Raw genomic sequence first — 17541 nt, 5'->3', positions numbered from 1 at the left:
CATCTTCTCGTAATGAAAATTATGTTTCAACCTCTCTACCACTCTTCAAGTTGAAAACTATGTTTATCTTAACTGGTCTTGATTAAAATTGCATGAAAAAATAACAGGGTAGACATTGTAGTCTCTTAGTGGATCTGCATTTATTCTTGTAGTATCCATCATCTCCAATTATGCAAGCTGCGTTGGTGTGCTCTCTCTTTTAGACTGTGTTTTTCTTTCATGGTTTTGAAATATGATAATTTTGACTATTTGCATGATCGCATCACCCAGACTTTATGGCTGACAAAATATATGTGTATTAATAAAGATATAGACTATAATTTTTGACGGTCATGACATCTTGATTATATATGCCTGAGACATCAACTAAGATTCACATTCACATGTTTAAGTGCATTTGCGAGAAAAGAAATTGGCATTCACATGAGATTGATATAGTATTTGGTCTTTTAACTCGTTACTAAACCGAACCGTCAAGGGTTCATGTGAGGATGTTCCATGACCATATCATTATTGTATAAAAGGCTTACGTGCAAATGTTATACCAAGCTAGTCATGATAGTTGAGGAACTTGCCACAATAGCAAAGTTTGAGGTTTTGGGAGGGAAGCCTCAGTTGCCGTCATTTCTTTTGAAGATATTGCAGGAGATACCAAATTTGATGACATCTTCATCTGCAGTAGGGAATATCAGTGAAAATATATTTGAATACATACTGAGCCCTAAATCATTTTTACAATACAGATTATTGTCATATATATAGATATAATTAAACACATAAAATTGTAGTTTTATTTTACCTTTAGATGCATAGTTTTTCACTCGCTTTAGCTTTCTTCAGTGATAATAGAGTTATCAAGATCGTTGAACGAATTGTCCTAAAAGCACATGCTAAGAGAGATGATATGAAGACACATTTTCTCATTGGCCCTGTTCTTTTACCTGCTTTTTTTACTTCTCGCTCACTTTTGTTGCATTAGCAATCTATGAATCACAAACTCAATCAAAAACCCCAACTGTTGGAATCGAATTATTTTATTTTTAAGATGGGAACACTTACATGATCAAAAATCAGGATATATGTACTTTGCAAACTGAATTTCTACATTTTCTCGATTTTCCTGTCAAAATCAAACACCAATAGATGTCAAATTCTGTTTACAACAGTAAGAAAAATATAATGTAGCCAAGAACACATCATCGCTGCTAGACCAGTACCAAACCCAACAATGCCTGAATCCAATCAGATACAAACCCAGTGAAAAGCTCATATGAACGGCTCATGAAAAAGAATAAGTCTAAACCAAAACACAAGCATGTCAAATATGTGAAGGATTCAAAAATACATAATTGCTCACAAAGATTGCGACACGACTATTCTTGGATCCGCTAATCATGTTGTGCAGGGAAAGACTCCACCAATGCCAGTATCTTCCCCAAAGCCATAAGAGTTTCCACGAAAGAGTTCCACCAACTAATGCAGATCAAAAAAGAAGGCCAAGAACTATAAGATGTAACTAATTAACTAATCTTCTTTATCAAACTTTCACATTCACCAATATTTTGGCCTTTGTGTTCACATTCATCAATTTATTTTACAGGGGGAGATGATGAGATTGAAATAAATTTAGGCCGATTGGATTTCATCAGTAAAGTGATAAGCTTTATGGCTCTTTGAGGAGCATCAGAATCGATAGTAACTGCTAGGAGTTGGAGGCAGACCATGAGACGATGGTAGTAAGTCACTGGCGAAAAGATAGATTTCACTTTTAAAAATGGGTCAGTTCTCAATATTATCAGCCCACATAATTGGCCCGTGAAAAGTTTGTGTCGAATAAACAATAGTCTGACGTACGTGGCCACTAAAAGCTTTCTTATTCGTTGATTATTTTTAATGACGTGGCATAGCTCAGAGGGCTTCATATTCCTCTTTTAGTATTGTAAGATTATCCTAAAGACCCATTTAGGGGTTCTTATTTATTTTTTTAATACTTTTAAGTGAATTAAGAGACAACTTAAGAAACCCAAACATTTGTGTGCTCCAATGCAAGGTTCTTAATTAAGAGTTCTTAAAAAACAAAAAAAAATTATAAAACATTGTTTTAAAGATAAAATTTATTTCATAAACATGTTTACTCATTTGAAACTCTAACAAGCAAAGACAATCCTTCAGATTATGTTCTTGACTAACAAGGTGAATTTAGAAAACCAAGTGGAGCATACATGATCCACTGTTCTGTATAACAAGCATCATCACTCCCCTCTTAATTGGGCTTCACGGCTAGTTAAAGGAACATACCAGTGACCTCATTAAGCATCCTGTGCAGTTCATCTCTAGCCTCAACAACTCTATCTCTGTCGTTGCTGTCCACGACAAAGATCAGACCCTGAGTGTTCTGGAAGTAGTACTTCCACAAGGGACGGATCTGAAGAACAAACAAAACAGATTTACGTATACACAATAATCAGATAGAGAATCTTCAGACCTGAAGATCATACCTTGTCTTGACCCCCAACATCCCATACTATGAAACTGATGTTTCTGTACTCCACAGTTTCCACATTGAAACCTGTAAGAAGATAGATAGTTATTGGTTTATGATATATACTCATTTCACAAATCGAAAAAAACAGCTTATCAATAATGGGGATGGTGGTGACAATCTCTCCGAGCTTGAGCTTGTACAAAATAGTGGTCTTGCCAGCAGCATCAAGACCAACCATCACAAGCTTGGCAAAATCTAACCCCATCTTTGCTTTACTTCACAACCCACAAGGAGAAGTAGAAAGAGTATTAAAACTTTATCCAAACACAGAGGTTGTAGCCAGTCAACACTTGATGATCTTTGTAGAGACTAATTAAAAGTTATACACTTCAAGTCATGAGTATCAGAGTTTTAATCAATCGATTCTACATCATTCTTTCCACAATAACACAATCCATAGAAATTTATGAAATCAAATGAAACTTTTACAGAATTATTTAGAAGAAAAATATCAAGTTTTTGATCCATTAGGTCCATGGAAATCACAATTACCTCTGCATCATATCCAGAACTAGCTCAAGCGTACCATCCCTCATAACCACAACACTAGAGACCGTCCCACATTGAGAAAACATCGTATGGAGAAAATCCTCTGTAACACTCTCGAGCAGATTCTTCACGTAAACGTTTGTGAACTCTTGATTCCCAGACATAGCTGCTCTTTCGCCCTTGTTAATGAACTTAGGCCACAAACCTGAAAAAAGAAACATTCATCATCAACCTTCAGTTACTAAGAAACCATGCTTAAAAGGCATTTAACATACAGTTTCTTGCCATCAACCATAGAGCCGTGGGAGGCAAGACGAGCAGCGACAGCAGACTGCTCCGTATCGAACTGAACAAAACCGAAGCCTTTACTCTAGCCATTCTCTTCAGCGACTTTGCAAGAAAGTATGACTCCGAAGGGACTAAACATCCGCTCCAACCTCTGCATCAATACAAACTTTTACATGATAATACACCTAAGAATCACAAGACAAGAGACAAGGAGTTCATCACACTAGCAATGAATAATTGAGAAACAACACAAAATAACTTGATCAAATTCATCAGACGATATATATAGGGATCTCAATTGTAAACCAAGCAGGAGTTCACTAACAGAGATTCATCCAATAGAAAATGCACAAAAGCTATCAACAACGATAAACCCTCAAAATCTAGAAATGAAAATGAGAGATAAGAGAAAGAGGAGTGTTACCGGAGACGAAGAGAACAGAACAAACATCTCAATCCAACCAGAGCCGAAGCCATTTCTGTCGCTGCTCTCGCCACTGCAGGGAGCCTCATCACACAGTGACGCATGTCCTACAAAAGCCGTCTCGCTTAAGGTAGTTGGTATTTTTTATTTTTTTTAATTCCAATAAAATTAAGAGAAGGGGTTAAAACCCCGCGTTAATGATGCTCTTAAGAAAAACCTAGTGAGACCTATGATAAAAGAGATAGAGTGGGTTCTCATTAACGGCCCAAAATGATATTACAAATCGAAACCGGAATGCAATTACTTTCTGGTTTCTCTCTCTCTCTCTCTTCATGCCAGAGTGACTGACTGCCTTACAAACAAGTCTCTTTGATTTCACAGCAGAAGCGTTGAACCCTTCGTCGTCGTCGTCTTCCTCGGATCGACTTCATTGTTGGGATCCTGTTTATTTCTCCTTCTTTTTGGATCAGTTTCTCAAAACAAAGGTAATTTTTTATTGTTTTCATTTACTCACAATTCCGTTGTGACATTTACCAAAAAATAAAAAAAATTAAAAAAAAGTCCGTTGTAACGATCCATCATCCATGTATGTGTTTTTGTTTCATTATGTAAAACTGGTTCTGCGAAAATTCCAAAACTTGCGATGAACAGCGTATTATGGTCTTACATTTGACTGGAATGTGCTGTGATCTCTCCTGCAACTTTGGAATTTTTTTTTTTTTTTTTTTTTTGACAAAGGGCTTACAACTTTTGAATTCTAATTTCACTTTTGATTTTCTATTACATGCTCTTTGTTTGTCTGAACGAAACCTCTTTTTGAATTGTTCTTGTCTCCAGCGGCATTTGGTTCTTACTTGGGTTTGGTTTCTTTAGTTTTTTTTTTTTGTTTTTTCATTAGTAATCCACGCAGAAAGTATTACCTGCTTTCAACAACCATTTACTGTTTCATCTTTAAATGTGAACCCTAGAGACAAGACTACAATGTTTTATCAGTGCTCAGTTTGTACTTTTCTGTGTTCCACTGATGAGTTAGTTTTGGTTGGGTTCCGTATTGGGCCCCGCGCCTTGTCTTTTTCTGTTTTTTTTTTCCTTTTGATAGAGAGAATATTGCTCTGCTTTCCTATTGGTGGCTTTCATGCCTTGTGAATAGTTACTGTCGACCCACTTTAACTTAGATTCTCTGAGTGATCTCACTTCTAAACTTGGCTTTACTTCTTGTATATAGGCATGTGCATGTACACACACACCCAAGTGAGCTTGTCCAGAAGGTGGTAAGATCCAGCTTTCATAAGAGGTAATAATGCTTTTACTTTATATTTAAAATGAGTTTGTGTGCTGAATCCTTCAATTGCAATAGATCTTCTTAGGTGGCTGAAGAGCTAAATTTAGTCAACTTTGCTCCACAGAACCTTCTAGGAAGCTTACCTCAGGTGATCTTTAAAAAGATTCTCTTACTTCTCCTACTGTTTACCCTTAGATCTAAATCTTTCCTTTTCCCAACTCTACTTATTCTTGTCTTCTCTCTTCCTCACTTTAGCTTTTGTAGACGGGTTAAAAGCCTGTGGTGAACAATAAATATGCTTCTATAGGAAGGGGGTTTATATAGCTATAACAAGGAGATGGCTTTTCATTCTGAGGACGATAGGAGTGAAGACTACCTCTTTAAGATTGTTCTAATTGGTGACTCTGCAGTTGGGAAGTCAAACTTGCTGGCGAGATTTGCTAGGGATGAGTTCTATCCCAACTCAAAGTCTACCATTGGAGTGGAGTTTCAGACGCAGAAGATTGATATCAACGGAAAAGAGATCAAAGCGCAGATATGGGACACGGCAGGCCAAGAACGTTTTCGAGCAGTCACTTCAGCTTATTACAGAGGTGCTGTTGGAGCTCTACTGGTTTACGACATCAGCAGAAAGCAGACTTTTCACAGCATTGGTAGATGGCTCAACGAGCTTCACAGTAAGATAACACACACACACACACACACACACACAAAAGCTCAATGGTATTTTCCTTTATATTCTAACTTATTATGAAACTGTTGCAGCACACTCTGATATGAACGTTGTGACGATCCTGGTGGGGAACAAGTCAGATCTTAAGGACATAAGAGAAGTGCCAACAGCGGAAGGGAAGGCGTTAGCGGAAGCTCAGGGGCTTTTCTTTATGGAGACATCGGCTCTGGACTCATCAAACGTGGCAGCTGCATTCGAGACTGTTGTGAAGGAGATTTACAACATATTGAGCAGGAAAGTGATGAGCTCACAGGAGTTGAACAAGCAAGATCCTGCCTCGCTCAGCAATGGCAAGAAAGTTGTGATTCCATCCGAGGCACAGGGGGAGGCTAAGAAAGGTGGGTGTTGTTAGAAACTGAAACTGTAGAGAGCTTAAAAAAAGGAAGATTGATTTTGGTCTCTTTAATTGTTGCTTTGTCCATGTTTGAGCTGCTTTGTGTTGTGGTGTGGATGTGTTTAGGTGTAGCAATTTGTAAATTCTCCATTGCAGAAGCTTTTTATGTAAACATCTCTATAAAGTTTTTACCACTTTTTTTGTAACGAATAGGCCTGGGCATAAAATCCGGAACCTGAAATCCGAACCGAAAAACCCGATCCGTTATCTGATCCGAAACGTAAAAATACCCGAACGGGTCTTGTAGGGTGGTACAAAAAATATCCGAACCCGAAGTGTTATTAACCGAACCCGAACGGATAACCCGAAAAATCTGAAATTAATAGTCAATATAAATATTTTGAAATATATATAAGTATTTCAATTATTAAATTCAATATTTGTGGTAATATTATATATAATAATAAATATTAAAATTCTAATAAATGCTTTAAGTACACAATTAGTTATAAATAAGTATTTTATAATTTGTTCATTGAAATAAAAATTATACTCTCTATAAGGCAGTACATATTGTTTACAAATGATGTTTGTTTTCATGCTTGATTTAACATTTTATTGTTATTTTATATGTGATAGATTAATTTTTATTTAATTTAGATGTTTTTCTTTATGTTTTACTTCAAAAATTTTGTTTTTTACTTTGGTTATATCCGAACCGAACCGATATAACCCGAATCCGTACGATATATGATTACTTTATGGGTTTTATGATGCAATACAATTTTGAACCGAACCCGAAGTGTTATTATCCGAACCCGACCCGTACTAATAAAATTTTAGTATGAGACCTAGAAGCGTAAATCCGAAAATCCGAAAACCCAAAAAACCCGATCCGAATGCCAACAGGTACCCGAACGCTCAGGCCTAGTAACGAAGGATTGAAACTTCACGATAGAATCTTGATTGCCGATTGGTAATCACCAGAAGCCTTTTTTTTGTTTGTTATATAAACAATTTTAAAGTGTAAATATTCATTATTTGTTCCAATCTCTGTTCGAAAACGCGGCTGAGGCGGCCGGAAAGTCGCCAGAAAAACGTGGTGCAACCTCCAACCGTGGCGATTTGACCCTAGGCGCTTACTTAATCGGAAAGGTTTTAGACCTCATCGTTACTGTCGATTTGGAATCGGAAACTGATTATTCTTTAACAAATCAGTTATATATTGATTAAAACATATAAGATTAACAAGAAAAACAATAGAAATCGCAAAAAAAAAAGGAGAGGCGGTTGTAATTTGTTCTGAGAATCGCAGATGTGAGAAAGAAGATAAGATTATTTCTGTAATTTCAATTTCATTTAACCTAAAAGCTGATTAAATAGACAAAAAACAGACTAGGGGGTTTGAACCTGTGGTGGGTGAGACATAACAAAGGTAGCTGACCACTACACCATGCACCATTATTGTCAATATCTCACCTATTTAATATATAAACCCATAAAAACGTGTATAAGTACGTTAAATTACTCCCCGATTAATCCCCGTATAATTCCCGATTAATTGATTCGGCGCTAGGCCCTGTCCGAACGCACGCGTTACGCCTAGCGCATTTCCGAACAGAGGTTCCAATGAAGCATTTGTCCTTTGGGAAGAGTGTCATAAAAAAATGTGAGAGGTGAAGTTGAAGTGGCAGAGATCACACGTGCAGTTTGCATGTGAGACAGATTGGCTGGCTCCACACATGATTGCATTTATAGCCGTAGTACGGATTCCACACATAGAGATGTTAAGACGGTAAAACCCAACTCATTTAAACCCATCCCATCTAAGACCCACTCCGTTTAGAATCCATATCCATTTAGATCCATTTAGAACCCACGAAATTTACATATACCTATTTAAATGGTTTCAAACCCGTTTTAACATCCCTACCACACAACACATCGCCGTCATCGTAATGCAGGTTTCAACTGTGGGCTTATAGTTCCTCCACTTGCTGATGCTCCTCTTCTTGATAGCAAGGGCATGTCTTGTACTTAATAAACTTGATGATACAGAAGATTCGACTTAAACAAACAAACACATGGTGAACAAAATTGATGATTTCATGAACAAAAACATCAATGTGTATAATTGTATAAACTCCTGAAGTCTGTTAAACAAGAAAAATTAATGAATTTATAACGGTAAAAAGGGGGGAAAAAAAAACAATTACTACAAACTGCATACATATTATTGCCCCTGTGTCAGTGAGCAAAACTTTTTGATACTACACAGATTCTAGCTCTTACAGTTCCACGTCTTGAAGCTCCTCTCCAAGGCTGCTGCTGCTGCTACCGTTGAGTTTGAGTGGGCTTGGTTTGAGGTTTGATGGACCAGTTGGAGATGTAAACGAGCTGTTCAAACTTCCGCTCCATGAAGCTGTTCTTCTGGAATCTGACGGAGGAAAATCACCGTTAAGACTCGTTCCTGATCCACTTCTTTTGATGTTATCTAGACTTGGAAATCTCTGCATTGTTATTGGAGATGGTGTCGGGGACTGGAATGAAGAGTGGCTTGGTGGTGGAGGGACGGCTACTTCTTCTGCTGAGTACTCCTGACTGGTTTCAGCAGCAGCCATCTCGGTGGTTACCTGGTCGTTTGAAGACGACGCAGGTGCTGCTGGGATGAAGAAATTTGCTTTTGCAGGGATTGGTGGTTTAGCAGATTTTGCATGAGCTGACTGAAACATTGTCTGAGAGTTTCCACGGTCTGGATTATAGGTGTCCACGTATCTGCCCCTAAAGAGAGTAAAAATGATTCAGCTCTACTGTAATACATTAACAAAGGCATTCCAGTGATTCCATCAGCTTTTTTGACAATTTATCAGACTCAACTATGGAGTATTATAGCTAACACAACCCGAAACTACCAATCAAGAAAAATACGTCCGTTTCACACTCAAAGCTTCACCTTTTATACCGTCGTTGGCTTATATTTATTCACTCTTGAATGTCATTCTAATGAGACACTACTGTAATACCCTAAAGAGAGTAAAAATGATTCAGCTCTACTGTAATACATTAACAAAGGCATTCCAGTGATTCCATCAGCTTTTTTGACAATTTATCAGACTCAACTATGGAGTATTATAGCTAACACAACCCGAAACTACCAATCAAGAAAAATACGTCCGTTTCACACTCAAAGCTTCACCTTTAGCTTATATTTATTCACTCTTGAATGTCATTCTAATGAGACACTACAACTACGCTCATGATTTATGATCCAGGATAGCATACACAGATTAACTCTAAAGCGTCACAAGTGGTTTGTTTACCTTGGACGTGCACGGGCTGAGAATGGATTCGAGCCCTGTGAGATTGGTGGGATTCCTGTCAAGTTCCCACTGGGTGGAGACATCTCGTTCTTCACCTCAGATTTGTTTTCATAACCCAGTGAGTTGCTTCGGTATGTGCCTACTGTTGGAGGAGGAGGCAATGCAGCTTCCTCAGCTGGGGGTTCTACACCTTTCTCCACCCATCTCTTCAATTTTTCGTCATAGTAAAATTGATTTTCATCACCCAGTTTCGCCTTCATTCAAAAGCATGACCCAAAATTAGAATAAGTTCAAGAAAACCATCATCACGACCTAAACATTTATTAAGATGCACCTCTTTAGATGACCGAGATGGTAAGACCCTCCGTACGGTGTTCTTCAATATGCCAAAACCAAAGCTGCTAAACCGCGAGCTTGTCACATTCACGGTTGGTTTCACCTGTGGCACCCCATCAGTAGCTTTGTCTTTTGAGGAGACAGGCTGATCCTATCAGAAAAAAGGCAAGTAAGCAATGATTTTCTGAAGCAATGATTTTCTGAACCTGCATGCTAAGTACCTACTTACCCTCAGGATAAATCCCAAACCAGACATCAGGCAATAATAGAAAAGGAAATAAAAATAAATGATTTCTAGTGATATTGACCTGTATTGGCGTCCTACCGAAATCTGGCTCTGAGACGCTTCTAGAATGTACTGCCATCGTCCTTGAGTTCCCATCCAACTCACGTATTGGTTCCATTGAGGCATGTGACATCAATGATTGCATTGTATTAGCAGACTGACTATATGGTAACTTAGTCGCCTCCTGCTGTTGATGATGGTACTCATTTGCCTGTAGGTTTCCTGTAGTTGAATGTGGTGCTGGTGGTGGCACCCCCCCAACAACACGATGTGCTGTACTATCAATAAAGTTGAGAAATTTTCCGACAAGTTTTGCTGGGGCCACAGTATACCCGCCCTGAAATAAGAATGTCTGGTTAAGTTGGATCATTAGAGAAAAGAACAAGCGGGTTCTCTTATATCCTATTTTTTCCAGTTTTATGGATGTCCATAATGCTGGGTGTCTTTTCTCTTTCACATTTTTAATCAAAAGAAATATACAGCAAACAGATCTAAATCCACCAACAAAACCAACAGTTCCATGTAATTCTATTGGGAACAGAAGTTGTTGTGCGCTGTACCTGTTGGTGGAAACGGATTCTCTCTTCCAGTGATGAAACAAACTGTTTCCATGTTTCCACTTCAGTTGATCGGCCAGTCTTGAGACACTTCGATACTGCTTGACAGTACCTGATTCAGCCACAGAACTGCGACATCAGGAAGCCATATACAGTCTAATCAAGGAAAAGTTGGTGGCAAGTGAATCTTCTTACTTCTGTGCGGCCGAAAGTTTACCAACTTCAGCCAGCATATGGGCATATATGATTTTATATGGTTGAAACGGCAACAAGATATACTGAGAGTTTCCCAGCGTCTTAGAGTACTCGTATAACTCTGTTCTCTGCCCATGTAAAGATCAACAAAAAATTAAGGAAAATATCAAAATAGATTGAGGAACTATCAGGCTACATATAATATGGTAAATGTAGAATATCCCGGCTAACTAAAACCAAAGCGAAAAAATACCTGTATAGCCTCTGGACTTGCATAGGTTCTAGGATATTTCCAATGATCTGCTCCGACAAGGCAGAGCCTGGCACTATCTGAGTATGGATCAAAGTTCTTATCCGCGATTAAATAGCAAATATGCGCCGCAATTATCTGATCCATAATAGCAGTTTAAATGTCATGATAAAGTCTTCAAAGAAGTTAAACAAAACAAAATGGCAGAGAATCACCTCGCTCCTTTCTTTCCACATGCAATCTCCAAGATGAGTAATCACAAGCTCATCATCTGTGGTTCTGTTAGCAGTTATTATACCCAAATTCTCTTCCCAGTTATCAAGCATGCTACTACTTCCAAACTGCATTTCAAAGAAACAACGAGACTATTGGCGAGAACTCCCCATGCAGGACGAAACTGCGTCCTTTGAAAAGGAGAAGTGAGCTAACGGGTTAAGTTTCTGTTTTTCCTTTTTTGGATTTTGGGGTTTGGGTATTTTGTAAGCTCTTGAAGAGCAGTAGGCGGTATGCTATCTCGGATTTACCCGAGGAACTAGAGGGTTTGGTTTCCATTTTGACATATATAAATTCTGGCATCTCATCTCTAAACTTGTTCTAACTCTTTAATCTATCAGATTGTCTTCTGGACTGATAAAAAGTAGATGTTACCGTATTACCTGGGTTTGATGTTGAGGCGCACTTACGGAACCAGGAACACTGATACCGCTTGTACTGCCAATGGAGAACACTTCAGCAGGTTGCCCCGCAACCAGCAAGCACAATGTTCGCAAAGGTGACCCAGGCACCAGCTGGCGAAGGGCCATCTGTTTCACAGTATCAGCATAGAACTGCTCCCCAAGCTGTGCCGCGATAACAAGCGCTGGTCCCCATAAATGGCCTTCTTGTGCACATTGCAGAGCCTCCATTTTCCTACCAGAAGCCAGAAGATTCTGCACCTCTGATGCAGTTACCTAGGAAATTCTTCCAAATGAGTCAATAAGCAAAAAGAAAAAACAATCGACTATCTTTTACAACCTTTTCCCTGTGAAAAAGAAATATCCTAAGATGTTGAATACTCACTTGCATTTGTGATTCAGGAGGTAAATGCTGCAAGCATTGGCTTAATGGAGCATAGCCACCATTTTTCTTGGCAAATGCAAAAAGTTTTGCGACTGCTACTTCAGCAGAATCTGTTTCCTGTTTGCAGCATAGATACAAGGATGAGAAAACTGTAACACATATAGATGTTTCCTTAAGAGGCGTACTGACACGAGATTTCCATAACTGCTCACCTTTTGCGTTGTATCAGCCCCGAAAGGAGACCGGAGTTTCCCATAATACTGACATGATATTCTGAGCAAAGACATAAGCATTTTTAAAAGCTTCCCTCTTGAAAAGTCCATGTCAGAAGATTCACAATGTAAAATACTCTCATCAAGCCACTTATTTAAGTCTTTATTTCCAACACTTCCTCCAACCAAGGGACCTGGAAGACATCGTTGATGCAGAGAACGAAAATAACTCGAAGAGTCTTCCCCAAGACTTGAAAAAGAAGCACTCCCAGAAGTAACTTCCGCCAAGTTTAGGACAGATATAGTGCTTCCCCCAGCCCCCTTTGAATCAAACAGAAAAAGATTAGAAAGCAAGAACTAAAGTTCACTATTGAGGTTATAATAATACATTTCATATATAAAATAGTGATACTCCTACAATAGTTTGCAGAAACTTCCGAGGGTGTAAAAAACTAATGGAAACTTCATGACTAACCTGACTTCCGAATGATGAATTCTGGAGAGAGCCGTTAGTATCCTTCATAAGAATGAGCTTCCCACCAAAGCCAAAACTCACAAGTGCATGTGGTGGACGCCCATCAGGTGATCTTCCTACACTTGGGGAGAAAAGCTGATTGCTCTGATATGACTGTTGAGTATCATCTAAAGATTTCTGTCTATTATAGAAATTGTTTGAGAAACTCAGTGGTCCATGCTGCGTGACACTAGCCACATTCATATGCTGAGGGATGAAGCCTTGAGCTCCATTCTCATTTGGCTTAAACTGTTCAGCCACAGATTCCGTAATGTACAAACTATTTACTTGCTGGTTTCCTCCGAACTGTGAAAACGAGACAGAAGTTACAGACGCCTCATTATTACCTCCATTTTCTGATTGCCATGTGTTTGTAGCCTGCTGCTTGTTGTTGGCATAGTAAGACTGGTCCCAACTTCCCTGTTGGTTCTGTATAGCAAAGTCTTGCGCTTTGAATGCCTGGTTTTTACCATTAACATTATAAATATTACTCTCGGCATAGTTGTGAGACATAGATCCAAGAGAATGGACGTTCTGAACTTGCTGTTCATGAGCTTGACCAGTTCCAGTTGTTTGAGAAGCCTGGTTGTAGCTGTCCAGAGAGCGCCATTCTTGAGCAATTGTGTCATAGTACCACCCCGGATACTGTGGGTCAAAGACCATGTGTTCTGGATATCCATTTGCCACCTGTGAAACCTGGTTCCAAGTAGACATACTCTCAGCCACTGCAGATGTTGTACTCTGACTCAGGTAAGCAACATTGGAGTTATCAGTAGAGGCAACGCTGCTTTGCCAGTTACTCGCTGAGTCTATATAGCTCTCCTGTGCATTCATGCTTGCATCATCATGGCTATCAACTTGATACCACTGGCCAGTGCTAGCATCATATTTCCATCCAGGATAGCTATTTTCCCAATCTTGACTCACTTGACCCTGATGTTGCTCAAAACCAAAACTTGCAATCTGTGTATCATTGGATACTACCTCCGCCTTTCCCTGTAAATTTCCTGTAGAAGATCCATCCAACTGGGTGAAGAAGTCAGAGTAAGAACCTGAACCAAACCCGCCGCCATCATTAACAGATGAATCTGCACAAAAGGAGCCCCAATCAACCTCCTTAACCCCAGGGCTCCCAGATCCATCTTTAACTGTTTCAGAAAACGGCTTATCCTCCGCATCCGATCTCACCACCAAATCACCACTTAACTTATTTGCATCACTGTGAACAGCTTCTTCCATAGGAAGCGATGAAGCCTCTTCCTTCCGCATCGAACTACTTGGACCCTCGTTTGCAACAACATCGTTCCCCGGGTTTGCTGATTCATTCAACTGCACATCTCCATCACCCAGAGAGAGATTCGCAAACGCTTTGGCGGCGTCATCGGAGTCACTCCCGTCGTTGACGAATTCGAGCTCGTTGGCAGCGTGAGCTTGGCTGGGAGAATAGGAGTCGTCAACAAGCTTGTCGAAGAAATCCTCGTCGTCCGATTGATCGTCCAGCAGAGACTGAGGGTTTGAAGCCATCGAATTTTGAAATTGAGATCAAAATCCCCTAAAACCTAAACTGATCGACGGATCTGCAAGCTTTCGTGAGAGGATCGATCGGTTGCAGAACGAGGTAGAGTCGTAGAAGATGAAGATCAAATGCAGGAGAGTGCCATCTACAGATCCAGTTTCAACAAGTGTTACTCGGTGGATCTCCGGATCCAGACTCCGATTAGTCGGTGAAATCTTTGAGATCGAGAGAAAGAGAGAGAGAGAGAGATTATTTTGTTTTTTTTCTTTTCCAAATTTAACCTTTTATATATGTATTGAATGAGAGTATCCACAAGATTTTATGTCCTAGAGAGACACGATTAATGGGATCCCGATTAATGAACTTGAATTTTTTTTCCATTAAAAATTTAACCTTCGTGACTACAAAGGGAAAAGGGAATTTTACATCCTCTTTGATAAGCAAAATAAACTAAAACATCTATAAAAACTAAGCAAAATAATTTTTCAAATGAAGATGACAGCAAATTCAAAATAAAGTTTAAATACTTCGAAAAATGTCGTCAGATAACTGAAAATTAATCTTTCTAATCCACAACCTACAAAAAAAAACTGAAATAATCTTGGTGGCCTCTTCTGACTCCGTACAAATTGCTAGGTAAGAAGACAGACTGGTGTTTAACCTGAAACTATAGATCGGATAATGCTTTGAGAAGCATTATCTTTCATGGAAAGAATGCATGGTAGTGAAATTTTCTCCACAAAAGTAAAGATGATAGTAATTTTATTGACACCGTAAAAGTAATATTTTTCATGTTTCAATTGAAGGTTCAGATGAACCCACCGTAAATCTTTAGTATCATAGTCAAATAATGAACTTTATATTATTCCACTTATATTTGCTATTTTCCAAATAACCTTTATGTTTATTTTAATCCTTTTACCTTCCCAACCTTCAATCTAGCCCCCAAAATAAAAATATATATATATATATATATTTTAGGAAAAATTTTACTAATTTTTTTTTAAAATATTTGTTAATTATGCTATTACAAACTACGAGAAACATAGGCGATACTACAACCGACATATCTTATTAGTATTCACGTATGACTGCATCATCCTGAGTTGTCCTATGAGATCCATTATTGACGGTACTAATTTCTCCGTGCCAAAAATCTCTGCATAATTCCCTTTCTGGTATAAAACAATTAATGAACTCTTTGCTCAGACTATTGGACTAAGAGAACCTCGGGTTGATTAGATTATTTATCTTTATACTAGTAATATATATGATGCTTCATGGGAACGTCTGTTTTAAAAAGGGTAAAACACAGTGTAGACTCTAGCTGGATGCATGAGAAAAATGTTGCAATGCAACTCTAGTATCTTATAAGTTTTGAGCCTTTGGTTATTATAAACACAATGTCAAAGTAGTTATGAAACCAAACATGGCTAGCAACTGGAGAGACCCCAATCGGGTAAGAGGAGAAAACCAAATTTAAAAGACAAGAGTTTGGAGTCCCAAACAAAAGAAAAAAAAAACAACAAAGAATAGAAGACACAAGAAAAATTGTGGTCTATGGGATCTTTTGATCGAAGACTCGCGCGTGACCGTGACGATCGTCGCCGGAGGCGCTCGTTCTTCTTTCCTTCGTCTTTATTTGTGCTTCTCCATGTCCATTCGCTTTCCTTCCGACAAATCGCAGGTTCTGGTGTAGAGGTTCTAATCGGTGGAGGGGCTCTGCTCGCGAAGAGCTCATCGCCGGTGACGTCTCAGCTGCGTCTGGAGCTTCGGTGAGGTTCGTGAAGAGGTGGTTCATGGAGGAGTCGGCTTTTGAGATGGGAGTAGATCGATTTTCAGTTTTCAGATCTACAATTCCTCTTCGTCGTTGGCTTGAAGTGAAGGGCTGAAGCTATGCTCTTGTCTCTCGGTGGTCTCCGCCACTCTAGGGCTGTGGTTTCAGTCTTCTTCTCGGGTTTAGAGTTCGTGCCCCTTTCGGTGTCGGAGAGGTCCGGCTCTTGTTCTCGTTAGTTAGGTGGTCTCTTGTGGTTTTCAACTCAGAGGCGGGTCTTTGACAGCTTGGTACGTAAGTGGTATTGGTGCCGTGCTCTCCTCAGGCTCGTGTGGGTGAGGTTCGTAGATGTATCCTCCGTTCACCGGTGGATTTCGAAGGTCGTCTATGGCCTTTGGAGGCTGCGGGTCTTGCTTCGTCATCTCGGATCTTCTTGTCAAGGCACTCATCCTAGTCCTTCCAGGTGTTAAGAGGCCTCTTAGCACTTGGCTTGTACTCCTTGTTTCCTTGTCCGTTGACACCGGTACATGGGTTTCACAGCTTGGACTTTGATCACAAATGTGGAGATGGTTCTCGGGAGAGTCATTGACCGTCTCCGTGTCAACATTTGGTTTTAGTTCGCCTCCCGAACCGTAAGAGTTCGCTTGATCTGTTGCGGTGGTGTTCTGGGTCTTTCCTTGCAGGTTTAGGAGTATTCTGGGCAGGGTGTGGCGGTTAGGTCATCTCGCTTTTTGCTTGGTTCCTGGCGGCATTGGAGGCTCTAGCTGGTTTCTCGAACTTCTCGGTAAGGGTAACCTTCCTCTCTTGCTCGTCTAGCACTTCATGGACAGTGACGTTTGTAAGCTTCGAGGCGTTCATCGGTAGCTAGCTACTCCGGAGACGACATAGGAACTCCCGGCATCCGAGGCAACGAGGAGAACCTCACTTTCCTATGGTCATCGTTGATGGTTGAGAAGGGCGACCGATTCCTAAGGATAATAAAAACGATCTAGCGGAATGTGTCGGGTTTAGTGGGTGGGCGAAGCTAGGTTGTAATACTTAGAATTGGGAAATTTTGTTCGAACTGAATCCCCAGTTATCGGGATGAATAAAATTTCGATTTAAAAAAAAAAAAACAACCTCTTGTCTCCCTTGATAGTAATACTCTTCATGAATGTATCATCTTGGGACTGAAAGGCCCATCTGTAAACAGAAAGAACTAATAGGGCAGAAACAGAAACGAAGAAAGAAAGGCGGATTGTTTTCCGCTTATTGATTCTATGGTAAAGAGTCTTTAAGATAACGTCTTGTGAATCAAGACAAAGAAGTAACCTAGAAATGCAATCTCATCTAAAATAGCTTCACAAAAGTAAATAATCACCAACGCATTGTTTACAGAGCCCACCTTTAAAAACAACCGCAAATAGTCTCACTACTCATACAAATTA

At 39.5% G+C, this 17541-nt stretch overlaps 3 protein-coding genes across 6 annotated transcripts; 1 reads left to right on the top strand and 2 right to left on the bottom strand.

Annotated features, from left to right (window-relative positions):
- Window positions 1-120: 120 nt before the first annotated feature.
- LOC106416731 lies at window positions 121-3994 on the bottom strand. 3 transcript variants are annotated; one of them, XM_048768479.1, is made up of 9 exons: window positions 3747-3994; window positions 3310-3473; window positions 3038-3239; window positions 2499-2760; window positions 2299-2425; window positions 1358-1473; window positions 1060-1120; window positions 800-983; window positions 121-673 (listed from the first exon to the last, which is right to left on the bottom strand). In XM_048768479.1, the coding sequence occupies exons 1-7, from the start codon at window positions 3848-3850 to the stop codon at window positions 1064-1066; spliced, it is 1032 nt and encodes a 343-aa protein (XP_048624436.1). In that variant the 5' UTR covers window positions 3851-3994; the 3' UTR covers window positions 121-673; window positions 800-983; window positions 1060-1063. The 3 variants fall into 3 exon arrangements, with proteins under 3 accessions (XP_048624436.1, XP_048624438.1, XP_048624437.1); XM_048768481.1 differs by having other exon boundaries at window positions 3310-3507; window positions 3747-3865; XM_048768480.1 differs by lacking the exon at window positions 1358-1473.
- An 88-nt stretch (window positions 3995-4082) lies between these two features.
- Window positions 4083-6289, top strand: LOC106417590 (ras-related protein RABA5a). Its single transcript, XM_013858372.3, has 5 exons — window positions 4083-4231; window positions 4972-5040; window positions 5104-5176; window positions 5284-5705; window positions 5794-6289. The coding sequence occupies exons 4-5, from the start codon at window positions 5366-5368 to the stop codon at window positions 6111-6113; spliced, it is 660 nt and encodes a 219-aa protein (XP_013713826.1). The 5' UTR covers window positions 4083-4231; window positions 4972-5040; window positions 5104-5176; window positions 5284-5365; the 3' UTR covers window positions 6114-6289.
- A 1894-nt stretch (window positions 6290-8183) lies between these two features.
- LOC106417589 (protein transport protein SEC16A homolog) lies at window positions 8184-14629 on the bottom strand. Of its 2 annotated transcripts, none has more exons than XM_013858369.3 (12): window positions 12786-14629; window positions 12311-12631; window positions 12099-12215; window positions 11696-11989; window positions 11255-11380; window positions 11043-11177; window positions 10790-10917; window positions 10598-10706; window positions 10060-10374; window positions 9750-9902; window positions 9416-9669; window positions 8184-8876 (listed from the first exon to the last, which is right to left on the bottom strand). In XM_013858369.3, the coding sequence occupies exons 1-12, from the start codon at window positions 14346-14348 to the stop codon at window positions 8384-8386; spliced, it is 4008 nt and encodes a 1335-aa protein (XP_013713823.2). In that variant the 5' UTR covers window positions 14349-14629; the 3' UTR covers window positions 8184-8383. The 2 variants fall into 2 exon arrangements, with proteins under 2 accessions (XP_013713823.2, XP_013713824.2); XM_013858370.3 differs by having other exon boundaries at window positions 9750-9896.
- Between the last annotated feature and the right edge of the window lie 2912 nt (window positions 14630-17541).

Source organism: Brassica napus, chromosome C9 (assembly GCF_020379485.1).
Source record: "Brassica napus cultivar Da-Ae chromosome C9, Da-Ae, whole genome shotgun sequence".
NCBI classification, from domain to species: domain Eukaryota; kingdom Viridiplantae; phylum Streptophyta; class Magnoliopsida; order Brassicales; family Brassicaceae; genus Brassica; species Brassica napus.
This window is presented reverse-complemented; position numbering and strand designations above follow the sequence as displayed.